Raw genomic sequence first — 12,897 nt, forward strand, 5'->3', positions numbered from 1 at the left:
AAACTTCACTACTGCCACCAGGTTTTCCGGAATTAATCATTACCATGAATGTAAATACAGATGAGTGGATCCGAACTTTGATTCGGTAGCTTGTTACTAAACAGTCGGTTTATTTGCATAACGCAATAATTTGATGACTTAAAAAAAATAGCAATGTTTCTTAGCTGTCACAAAGACATGTTAATGCCAGGTAAGTGGAATAAGATTATATCTTAATACTTGCACCATTTTTGTAAAATAATAAAGCATTTATTCAGCAAATAACGTAATGTTAATGGTATATACAATAAAAAATAACTTAAATGCATGCGCCAATGACATCATTTTGACATCATAGTGCAAGTTCTAATTGGCGTTCATGACGCGTACTAACACTAAGCATATATATACATGTGTTGATATAATTTTTCTCTTAATTTAGCAGCCGCTTCGAGACGCGGCGCGCGTGAGTGCTACACGTCGAGAGCCGCTCGCTCGCTTGCTCGTTGAACCTTTAGTAATTTACACATAAAGTTTCGAGTTAAATTCCGTAATTTTTAGAGAGAACTAGACGCTTAGGTACTAACCCTAAGCATACACGCATTGATACAACTGTTCTCTTAATTTAGCAGCCGCCTCATCCGAGACGCGGCGCGCGTGAGTGCTGCACGTAGAGAGCTGCTCGCAGGCTTGCTCGTTGAACCTATAATCATTTCAATAATTGAAATATAAACATTTATGTAATTTAAATAACCGTAAAACCACCCAACTACAACTATGTACTATGTATGTAGTCCACAAGTTCAATACGTTTGAGTCTAAATATCAATATTATTTTTAGTTTTGTCTGAGTTTTTGATCACATTTCGCCAACTTCGACATTCAAATAATAGTCACACCAGGAGCGGTATTCGACATGCGTTAAGTGACGTTTCGTGTTGAACTTCAGTTGAATGGAAGAAATCGTGTGTTGTCAAATAGGTAAATTTGACATTAGCAATCCACAGTTAGGTGACAACGAAACCAAACCGAACCACGCAGAGTTCAGAGCCATTTTAAACCGTATAGTAGTAAGAAAACAAAGTTGATTTTTGTTGCATAATTTTTTCAATGAATGAGTTTTGGTGTACAACCAAATGATACTTTCCACAGTTGATGAACAAATGATTCATTCCACTGTTGAACTGATGTTGAAGCCGAAACTGACAGTTGTGCATCTCGAATAGGGCCCCAGTACGATTATGATGGTCGTTTTTGTCTACGTGACAGCGTGATAAAACGGTGTCCGTCACTTCTATCCCGCGAAATCAGAATGCTGGGCGACGAAAGTGACGGATGAAAGAAGAGTGCACGCAGCGGAAATGAGAATGTTGAGATGGATGTGTGGAGTGACGAGGAAGGATCGGATTAAGAATGAGTATATTAGGGGAAGTTTGAAAGTAGCACCAGTAACGGAGAAGATAAGAAGTAGTAGGTTAGCGTGGTATGGGCATGTGATGAGGAGGGATGAATGCCATATAGGCAAAAGAATGTTAGGGATGAATGTTGATGGACGGAGAGCGTATGGTAGACCCAAAAAGCGATGGATGGATTGTGTAAAAGAGGATATGAGAAAGAAAGGAGTGAGTGCTGAGGTGACGAAAGATAGAGGAGAATGGAAGAGAAAAACATGTTGTGCCGACCCCACATAACGTGGGATAAGGGTAGGAAGAAGAAGAAGAAGAAGTTAAAAAGTGACAGTAATTTTATCACGAGGATAAAGCGATCCATAATACGCCTGCTGAACGTAGTTATTCGTGTTAATTTTGGATCATAGTACTATTACTAAATAGTAGGTAGTTTTATGGAATCTTAGTAGATTCCGCGGTCTCAAGTCTCAAGTTAGTACTTGAGACTTGAGACCGCGGATTCCACAGACAAACTGTGTCTACTGTTTTGTAAGGCCAAATACTTATATATAATAAACATAAGTTTTTATGGCGATAGTGGACGGCCGCTTCTCCTTTCCATACAAACGTTTCGCCATTTTCCTTCCTGGATATTGACTTTATGGAAAATATTTTTACACAGTTTATTGTATGTTAACCATAACTATGCCCCTTCGTTTGGCTTTTTTAGTATTTTATTATAAGAGTTAGAAGCGAAATACAAATTCCATACACTTCCAAAAACTGTTATACTTAATAATTAAAACTCGCAAAAGAATCAAACGATCCCTTCGTTTGACAGCTATGGTTAATATACAACAAATTGTGTAAAACAATTTTCTATAATGTTAGTTATCCAGAGAGGAAAATGGGACTATGTTTGTATGGAGAAGCGGTCACGTGACTTCGTCCTCTTTCCTCTTAATATATGTAGGTTCTTAATAAGTAAATAATAACCGGCGGGCATTCGTCAGTGTCAGATCCAACTCGTATCCGAGGTTGGCTGCCGCGCGGGATAATTCTTGCATGCAGGCTGGTACGTCACCCCTGAAAATGTATGGTCGTTTTAATGCTACACTCTTTACATACCGAAGGTTTACGATACGGTTGGTAAGAACTCATTTACTTATTAAATATTGACTACGAGTCCGATTCAGATATAACAACTTGTTACGATTTTGAACTGGTTTTGACACGACCTTGACGATCGTCTTGGTGATTGGCGTGCATTGCTGTCTGGTTATTCGTATTATCTCATCAGCGTAGACACCCACCTGTGCAATGTCGTCTCTAGAATCCTCCATCCACATTTACGAGTAAAAAGAGAGATCCAACACGCTAAACGGAACTTACTTTGGTATAACCACAGTACCGTAAAATGGGGTGAGTAGGGTTCGCGGGGAGAGTTGGGTTATGAATGGGGAGAGAAGGAATGAAAGGGGGTGAGATGGAATTTTAAGGCTACTGCTACAAAAATAATGTAAGTATTCCAATTTAAAATGGAGCTATAATAATACTCATAATAAAAAAAAACGATCCAACAATCTTCCAAAATCACCTTTGTATGAAAACCCATCTCACCCCAATTAAGAGGGACTACGGGGTGAGGTGGGATTTCCTGTTTATCGTCAAAGTTATGAAATGGAACTACCCAAAATAAAATAAAAACTAAAATACAAACGTCCGGAACACTTATTATATACACCATTCAGTTCAGTTTGCATATGTAAAAATAAAATGTTATCGAGGTTTGAATCTCAGTTTTGCTCCTACTCACCCCATTTTACGGTATCTTCATTAAACGACCTTGTAGCATAATTATGTCTGGCTATTTGTACAATTTCATCATCGTATACATCCATCTGTGCAATGTCATCTGTAGAATCCTCCACCATACTTAAAAAGAGAGATCCAACACGCTAAACGGAACTTACTTAAACGACTGAATATAATAAACAAATCAGGAAGGCAAAAAGGAGGTCATGGAGAAGGTTCTGTGAAGAGATTGCCCAAACTCACAAAGGAGCGCGAATTCACAAAATACTTTCCAAGACACCGACCAACTATCTCGGTCTTCTTAAAAGACCAGATGGCACTTTTACGAGCACAGAAGAGGAAACTCTAGACTTGCTCAGAGGCACCCACTTCCCCGGTTCGTACACAACCAGTAACACACAGTTATGCGCCCAAAGGAATAATCAAATCCACAGGGCACGCAATATCGACTGGAATTTGGCAACTAATATCTTTAGACCAAACAAAATTAAATGGGCATTGGAAAAATTTAAACCATTTAAATCGGCAGGAGAAGACGGAGTGTTTCCAGCACTTTTACAGCAAGGACAGGACCTCCTCCTCCCGCATCTGGCCAGAATATTCCGAGCAAGTTTTGCGTGGGGAATTATACCAGATCAATGGACTAGGGTCAAGGTACGCTTCATACCGAAAGCAGGGAAAAAGGACTATTCACAACCTAAATCCTTCAGACCTATTAGTCTAACATCGTTCCTACTCAAAACGATGGAAAGAATCATTGATCAGCACATTAGAGCGAAATACCTGGTGGATAGACCACTAAGTGTAAACCAACATGCTTACCAAAAGGGGAAATCTACGGAGACTGCCCTACTCGACCTGGTTGACAAGGTGCAGAAAACCCTAGAGGAAAAGCAAACCGCTCTATGTGCGTTCCTTGACGTCGAGGGTGCTTTCGATAATACGCCCACAGAGACCATACTTAATGGTATGAAATCAAAGGGAGTAGACGAAACCACCACCAGATGGGTACATAGCATGCTCTCGAACAGAGTAGCCACTCTGACCCTCAATACTATAGAGCATGAATTTTATACCACAAAAGGGTGCCCACAAGGAGGCGTTCTATCCCCACTATTATGGACCCTAGCAGTGGACCAACTTCTTGCAATTATGTCAGGCCAAGACTATGACACACAAGGATATGCCGACGACCTTGTAGTCATTGTCAAAGGCCCTTGCCTCCACACTATATCCAACCTAATGCAAGGAGCTCTAAACACAATATTCAAATGGTGTAGAGAAAATGACCTGTCCATTAATCCGAGTAAGACGGTAATAGTACCATTTACAAGAAAACGGAAGCTTGAAAATCTTACAGAACCAAGACTTAATGGACAAATAATACCGTTCTCAGAAGAGGTCAAGTATCTAGGGGTCACTTTCGACCAAAAGTTAACTTGGAACGCTCACCTGAGGAAAATTATACAAAAAGCGAAAATGGCCATGTGGTCATGCTGTCGAATGGCAGGAGCAAGATGGGGTATAAGACCCAAAATTGCTATGTGGTTATACACAGCGGTAGTGAGGCCCATTATAACCTACGCCTCCGCAGTCTGGTGTAACAAAACCAGCCAAAAGACGGCAATAGATACTCTAAACAGCCTGCAACGCATGGCTTGTTTAACAGTAACAGGCGCCTTCTCCTCGACACCGGGGGCGGCCCTCGATGCACTGCTGGACATTTTACCACTCCACTTGCAGGTGCAAAAGGAGGCCAAGCAGTGCGTCTACAGAATATGCACGCTAAACAGGCCAAAATGGCGCTCTCAAGCACTAACCAAACTGAAGGCCTGGGTTTTTGCAAATAAAACCCTTAGCATGCCCACTGATGACACGCACACAGAATGTCAATTTATCAAACTGTTCACAGTAGAAATACCTCCTAGAGACAAATGGACCAACGGCCAAATGTACGTTGAGGAGGGAAGCCATATTTGGTACACAGATGGTTCCAAGAAAGGCAATGATGTAGGATGTGGGATCTATGGTGAAAGACCTAAGCTCAGAGCTAGCGTCAGCATGGGCACACAGGCCTCAATCTTCCAGGCAGAAGTCTTCGCCATCAACAAATGTGCGGAGATCAACCTGGATAAAAACCTAAGACACCAACATATCTACATCAACTCAGACAGCCAGGCTGCTCTGCTGGCACTAGATTCACTTGAGTCAAACTCAAAACTAGTCCAGAACTGTAAAAAAAACCTAAATGCACTGGCTAACTCCAACAAAGTCATACTTAGATGGGTACCAGGGCACTCCGACATTAACGGAAATGAAGAAGCGGACGAACTTGCTAGAAAGGGCGCAGACACAACCCTGGTCGGCCCAGAACCGTTCTGTGGAACCACAAAACGGGATGCATATTCTCTGCTCAGCAACTTAGAAAAAACGAGAGCAATCGATTGGTGGAAGTTCGTCAAAGGACAAAAACACTCGAAAGCTCTAATTAAAGGATTCAACAGCAAAGTTGCTAAGGAGCTTCTAGGGCTCAAAAGACACAAAACCTGCGCGGTGACTAGAATACTGACTGGACACTGCAAGTTGAACAAACACATGTTTCAAATAGGAAAGATACAAGATCCGACATGCAGGTTCTGCCAGGAGTCAGAGGAGACTGCAATGCACATTCTCTGTTCCTGTGGACCACTAATGTCAAAAAGAAGTACCTACTTAGGGCGGCACGTACTGCAACCCTATGAGGTACAGAACATTACGGCCCAAAGAATCTGGAATTTTCTGGATTCAACGGGCATTAGTAATGAGCTTTAAAGGGCCGTCACAATAGATCACTGTTTGGTCGACGTGACACTCAAAGGCCCACAACGCCCCAAATAATAATAATAAATACTTAAACGACCTTGTAGCATCATTGAGCTGCGCTTGCAGATGCTGTCTGGTTACTTGTATCATTTCATCAGCGTACACACCCATCTGTGCAATGTCGTCTCTAGAATCTTTAACGGTAAGCAGCACTTACTTCGGTATAACCACAGTGCCCTCATTAAACGACCTTGTAGCATCATTTAATTGTGCTTGCATGTGTTGTCTGGTTAATTGTATCATTTCATCAGCGTATACGCCCATCTGAGCGATGCCGTCTCTGGCTGCCTCCACGCACTTGTGGATATCGGAGACGTGTTGGCTAGCCAGGGTGCGTGCGGCGCGGCGTTCTTCATCACAAGATGCTGTGGGAAATTGGAAAACCAAATGGATGTACAAGTACATTTTTTACGGCCTCCTTGAGCTACAATGCAGCATTTAGTCGATAGTGACCCTACAAATAACTAAATATTATCTAGAACATTATTACTGTTGCGAACGCAACCTTTTATTTGTAATGCAGTAGCTAAACGCAGCCGTCGGGCTCGCTTACTATGCGGAGGCTTATTTAAATGCACCAATAGGAGCGCTCCACATAACCTGTATCGCGGCCAATTAGAGGCACCTAAATTTAGACTACCTTTTTAACATTCAAATTTAGCTAAATCACTTTCGCATCAGCCTCCATACTAGAACCATCACTTCTACACCATTTAACCGTTGTTGTCAACTCAACTGTACCTTGTAAAGTAACCAGCACCTATATATTACACGTTTACTTCAAATCGAAGTCGTCTTTTTATTTGTCGTCTAGACCTGCACGGCGGCTACAATTACACACATTGACTAAGCCACAGTAAGCTCAATAAGGCTTGTGTTGTGGATACTTAGACAAAGATATATAATAGATATATACATAGAAAACATCAATGACTCAGGAACAAATATCCGTGCTCTTCACACTAATAAATGCCCGTACGGAGATTTTAACCAGGACCATCGGCTTCATAGGCAGGGCTAGACAGGTCGTCAATATTTAGTAAACTATTTGTCCAAAACAATCTACACGTAAATATATGCTAGTTTTAGGTCAACAACACTGGATCTGCGATTCTGCGTGTAGGACAATGGAGGCGGATGAAACCCCAGTGTAAGGCGGCTGTATGGTTAATATTGTCATGGGTTTTACTTTTCTGCACTACAGGCCAATATTTATTTTCGCAGCATACCTAAGGATAGCATTACAATAAGCACGTAAAGTTAAAATCCACTCACCCGGCACATTGAGCTTATTAGCCAGCTTGATAAACTCATCGTATAATTTCTGTTTCTTCTGCACCGCCTGATTGATCTCCTCTTTAATCCGGCGCAACAGCTTCGCTGTGAACTGCTGGTACGAGGTCTGGATGTTCCTGTGGTAAGCATCTAGGAATGGTGCCAGAACCGTGTCAACGTATCGGGATACTTCGCTAAAAGAAAATAAAAGAAATAGATGTCACATAAGTACTAAAGAAAAAGAGACCAAGCCTTCCGGTGGCCTAGGCCGGAATCGAACCGGTGTCTTCAGCTTACGCGGCTAACGCCCTGATTACTAGGCCACCCGGCCGGCCCTAACCGGGTTTACAATAGTAATGTTACTACTTAAATACACGAATCAAAATATTTCAAAAAAATAATGAAAAAAACAGCTCTAAATACTGGATCCCTCCCCTGGTCGCCTCCGCTTGAGTAAGTATATAGGCGTCCACTGGGTTTAGATACAGTGGGCCGCTGGTCGCTAGTATAGTTAGTTGTGCAATTTTTTCAAACTATTAGTGGTTATAATGATAATGATACCTATTAACTAGTGCTTGGCGAGGAGACACCTTCCTGTACTCCGTAGGAGTTCTGTTTCTCAGCTTTTGTCGCATATGGTTCAAATGGTTGTCCAGGTCCACTGGCTGCAGCTGCCATGGAAGGACCTCGAAGCATAGTCCACCATCTTGCCGCACGTTTACGCTTCTCAGCTTTTGTAAAATAAAATAATAGTTATTTACGATACAAGTGTGGAAAGTAGAAAATATGCAACGACCGAAGGGAGTGTTTTAAATCGACACGAGTTGCGTATTACCTATTTGCACGTGTATCGTACAACGTTTTACAGTACATTTATATAGCCATTTTAATTTTCGACATAGGCTTATTCCCGCACTAGTGCGGGAAAGTAGCACCATATGTACTAAAATAGTTATTTACGATACAAGTGCGGAAAAGAGGAAATTCGAAACGAGTGGTGATTTAAAACACTCCCTTCACGAGTAACACGAGTTGCGAATTACCTATTCGCATGTGTATCGTACAACGTTTTACAGTACATATGGCTATTTAAACTTTCGACATATGCACGAAAAGTGCTCTTTTACGCGAGAAAGTAGCACCATATGTACTGTAAAATAAATTATTATATTGTTTTGGCGTGCTCTGGTGTTGGAGACCAAAACTCATTTTGGATCATCGCACCAGCCAGTCAAATAAGTAAGTATTATATTGTTTTACCCCGCTACTGACATGCTTTATTTAGAAAATCTACCCACCCTACAATCACTGCTGGCTCCTGTGAGCGTCCACGTGAACAAGCTCAGTAATACAAAAGGTATCAACATTTCTCATAAACTAACTCAATTTTTACAAGTATTTTCCTACTTCAAAGTAGATCTAGTTGTCATAGTCATCGCTTATCTAGCATTCGCTTCACGTCAGTTCAAGCCAGAATAACGGCTATGTCACTGTCATATTAAATATATTAATAACGGGTCACTCACGTATTTTAAGTCGAAAAACGCTGAGTGACCCGTTATTAATATATTTAACATGTCTGTGCCTTACGGAAGTTTTCTTATGTCACTGTCATATTATTATTTACGAAAACGGGACTTAATCTCGTATAAGTTTTAAAATGACCTCCGACGTTTCGAGGACGGCATTGTCCCCGTGGTCTCGGAGAAGGCGACTCAGTTGTAGTAGTAGTAGTCTTCTGCGAGACCACGGGGACAATGCCATCCTCGAAACGTCGGAGGTCATTTATGTTAATTCATACGCAAGTTTATGTTAACTTCGTCAGTTAAAAGGTAATCGTTTACATACAATCGTTGGTTGCTTATAAGTTGTAAGCGTCCATGCGCTTTTAAATTAAAGACGTAACGTATATGCTTAATAAAAATAAACCCAACGGCTACGAAAAGTGTACGCTTCCCAAAACTCTAAGGTTAATTTCCTGAGGCGATTCGCTCGGAGCGTCTGCAATACCATACGACATCTGCACCTGATTGGTTTAAGTCCAGCTTGCGATTTAACTGTTATTTTAGTATGCAATTACATGCTTCAATGGCTCCACGGAGATTTCTTTGCCCAGTTGAAAGCGGTATTAATTACAATTCGCTGAATATTCCATTTTCCTACGCAAAAGGAAGGTATTGGTGTACGACATAGCAAACTCAAGTTGAAATGCAGTTACTTTTTTGGTATTATACATTGTGGGAATATTAAAAAGCGCTGGTGGCCTAGCGGTAAGAGCGTGCGACTTGCAATACGGAGGTCGCGGGTTCAAACCCCGGCTCGTACCAGTTTTTCGGAACTTATGTACGAAATATCATTTGATATTTTACCAGTCGCTTTTCCGTCCGCAACAGTGCCTAAACGTGAGGTTAAAAATCGATCAAATCGTACGACAAAATAATACCTAAATACATAGTTCAGATAGATTATTATTCCGTAAAAAGTATTACTGTTTTCTTTCTTTGTACTTGAAGCACGTAGTATGTACAGCATATGTACAGGATTTTTTTAGAAAAGATTAATAAACCAAAAAGCCAACAGGAATAGTTTATTACTTGTGTACGTCAAACATCAAACAGTTTTTGTTGGGTGCAAGATCCTACTTCCCTATTTTGATTAGGTATTCTATATGCTAGCCAGGATTTGAATCCGTAGCTTTCAGACTGAAAATCGCATGCCTGACTTTCGACTACACCCGTAGTCGAGAGCATAATCATATCATAGTCCTTGAATGAAAGCCGTTCCATTTAGCAAATATTCCATAAAGCTGACATTCAGATGACGACTGCTGTGAAATTTACGTACGCGAGAGCTGTCAGTAAATTTTCATTATAAAATGAGTGGCGGATTAAACGTTATAATCGCGGCAGTAATTCGGCAACCCATTTTATCAAGGAAATCGACAGTGACAGCGCCCGCGTCAACGCCGCATCATAATGTGATTTGTAGTGTTTAGTTTTAAAAATATATTTTTACAATATGTATGCAATTTTTAAGGTATTTATGGGCCACTAGTTGCCTGAAATAAAGATTTTCATTTCATTTATTCATTCATTAACGCCGTAACAGTAATGCAGCTGCAGTTGCATGCGAATATTACCTAAGTTGCACAAACTTTTGTATGGTTAATAACCCGCGCACTTCCCCTATACTTAAGTGCCTTATTCGCTGCACTTATAAAATTAATTACCAACTCGAATTCTGCAACATTAAAGTAGCCCAACGTAAGCGAAGTAAAGGTACAATTTCTAAAAATACAAAAACACGAAACGTTAGTGTTACTAGACGAGGAAAAAATTTCATTAGGTGTATAATTAAATCAGGTAGAAAAGTTACGTCTAGGTCTCAACTGCCGGACTAGGAACGGATAGTACAATTTTGATGTGGAAAGTGGATCGTTCTCCAGACAACATTTTCCTTTCTGGATGTTGACATTATGGTAAATATTTTTACACAATTAGATTTTTATTATTAATAATAATAATATTATTTATTGTGCACAATGAAACATGATTAAATACAGCAAATAGCTATGCCCCTTCGTTTATCTTTTCGAGTTTTAAATTATTACAAGAAAATACATTGCAAAAATATTTTTGGAAGCTCCTTTTTAGGGTTCCGTACCTAAAGGGTAAAAACGGGACCCTTATACTAAGACTCCGCTGTCTGTCTGTCTGTCCGTCTGTCACCAGGCTGTATCTCATGAACCGTGATAGCTAGACAGTTGGAAATTTCACAGATGATGTATTTCTGTTGCCGCTATAACAACAAATACTAAAAACAGATTAAAATAAATATTTAAGTGGATACATACAATAAACGTTTTTTTGCCGTTTTTTGCGTAATGGTACGAAACCCTTCGTGCGCGAGTCCGATTCACTTGGCCGGTTATTATTTTTCTATTTCTCTTTTCTATAATGTTCCAAAGAGGAACGTTTACGTGCGTTTGTATGATTGTGTGCGATCGTATATTTTGTTTTTGGTTGATATCGTGACTGCTGAAGAAAATAAATGCGCTCCGCACTAGCTTGAGCAAAACAAACGGTATTTTGTAACTTCACCTATCCGATTATGTTATTAAAATACATTCATGCAGAATTAAGTTCTACCCAGATAGTCAAGAGTTACCTAAATAAATAGATAAGTATACCCTACCTCATTGACTGGATAATAAATTTAAAAATAACATGATAGCCAGGTTATTGATATTACGCAGATGTCACACACGTACGTTTTATTTGTGCAATTTACAATGCATTGTCATAAACAAAACCCAATTATAGTAATATACAAATTAATACAAAAATAATAGTGACATAACATGGGCTTCAATGAATCGCAAAATTTCACCTAATAGTCCACAAATCCATCATACTTAAATATCAGGGCGTATTTGCCCTATGACCAGTTTTGGAGGGGGGAGCGATGGGTTGGCAAATCTTTTAAGTTAGGCCCTGCATGGGCGCCAAGATTTGAATCAAAAAATACTTATACAATAAGTGCAGGGCTCGATTCTACTCGCTAAATCGAGCAACTTTTACTATGGGACCAACCCCGAAATTGCCCCTCGGCCAGACGACCGGTCTAGCCTAGTTGGTAGTGACCCTGCCTGTGAAGCCGATGGTCCTGGGCTTGAATCCCGGTAAGGGCATTTATTTATATGATGAGCACAGGTAGTTGTTCCTCAGTCATGGGTGTTTTCTATGTATATAAGTATGTACTTATCTATATAAGCCGAGCGGCCCTGTATACGGAGTAAATCTTAATAAACCCGTCAAAAAATGTCTACCATTTAATATTCTTTTTAATTTGGTTTTCTTAAGAGGCAACAGGAGTGGTCATTTCCGTACTCGACTGTTTCCTCCGTTATTTTTGAAGCTGGAGCAATGATTTTTTCAACACAGATTATTATTGTTAATATCTGTGTCGGTTTTGCTTTTTTATTTATTTTTGTCTTTTAAGGCGCTAGAGCACTTCTAATATTCGCAAAAACGGCCTTATTTACTAGGCCGCAAAACTGACATCAATTAGACTAGAAAGCAAAACAGTCCGACACAGATAATTTCATTACCATTTAGATCTCAAAATTATGAACATGACTGCAATACAATAAAGAATAAAAGAAAGAAGAATAAAATTTCATTACATTTAGAGGCCACACACACGCGCGCCTTTTCAACGCGCTTGAATCCGCCCGCACGCTAAATTCGATTTAACGGTCAACGCTCAGTCGAAAATCCAACACCGCTTAATAAAAAGCGCCACCGCCATCGTGTTAATAAATACACATGTATCCATTTGTGTCATTCAAACGCTTTTTTAACGCGCGTCGAAAAAGCGCTCGTACGAAAGAGGCCTTAAAGTTTTGGAGGAGGAAACATTCGAGTACAAAACCTCGTTTTTGAGATTTTTACTCAGGATTTTTCGTCTAACCTGGCTTTGTCCTTATACTCCTTATCGCACTAGTTTTAGGGGCTACTTCCGTTAGCGAGACGGATATAATTATTCACCTAAAATATTTAATTCTCAGCTCCCGTAT

The 12,897-nt window shown here is 40.2% G+C and overlaps 1 protein-coding gene across 1 annotated transcript; it reads right to left on the minus strand.

Moving 5' to 3' along the window:
- Positions 1 to 541: 541 nt before the first annotated feature.
- Positions 542 to 8,727, minus strand: LOC134748407 (uncharacterized). Its single transcript, XM_063683189.1, has 6 exons — positions 8,618 to 8,727; positions 7,881 to 8,050; positions 7,320 to 7,513; positions 6,202 to 6,409; positions 2,364 to 2,453; positions 542 to 682 (listed from the first exon to the last, which is right to left on the minus strand). The coding sequence occupies exons 1-6, from the start codon at positions 8,684 to 8,686 to the stop codon at positions 568 to 570; spliced, it is 846 nt and encodes a 281-aa protein (XP_063539259.1). The 5' UTR covers positions 8,687 to 8,727; the 3' UTR covers positions 542 to 567.
- Between the last annotated feature and the right edge of the window lie 4,170 nt (positions 8,728 to 12,897).

This window comes from Cydia strobilella, chromosome 16, assembly GCF_947568885.1.
Source record: "Cydia strobilella chromosome 16, ilCydStro3.1, whole genome shotgun sequence".
Lineage (NCBI taxonomy): Eukaryota > Metazoa > Arthropoda > Insecta > Lepidoptera > Tortricidae > Cydia > Cydia strobilella.

Bases quoted from the DNA above. Each gene is read 5' to 3' on its own strand.
- LOC134748407 (XM_063683189.1), bottom strand. From the start codon at position 8,686: ATGTTGATACCTTTTGTATTACTGAGCTTGTTCACGTGGACGCTCACA. The intron at 8,051-8,617 runs GTGGGTAGATTT...ATTTTACAAAAG, and splicing joins GAGCCAGCAGTGATTGTAGG to CTGAGAAGCGTAAACGTGCG. The intron at 7,514-7,880 runs GTATCATTATCA...ATTTTCTTTTAG, and splicing joins CGCCAAGCACTAGTTAATAG to CGAAGTATCCCGATACGTTG.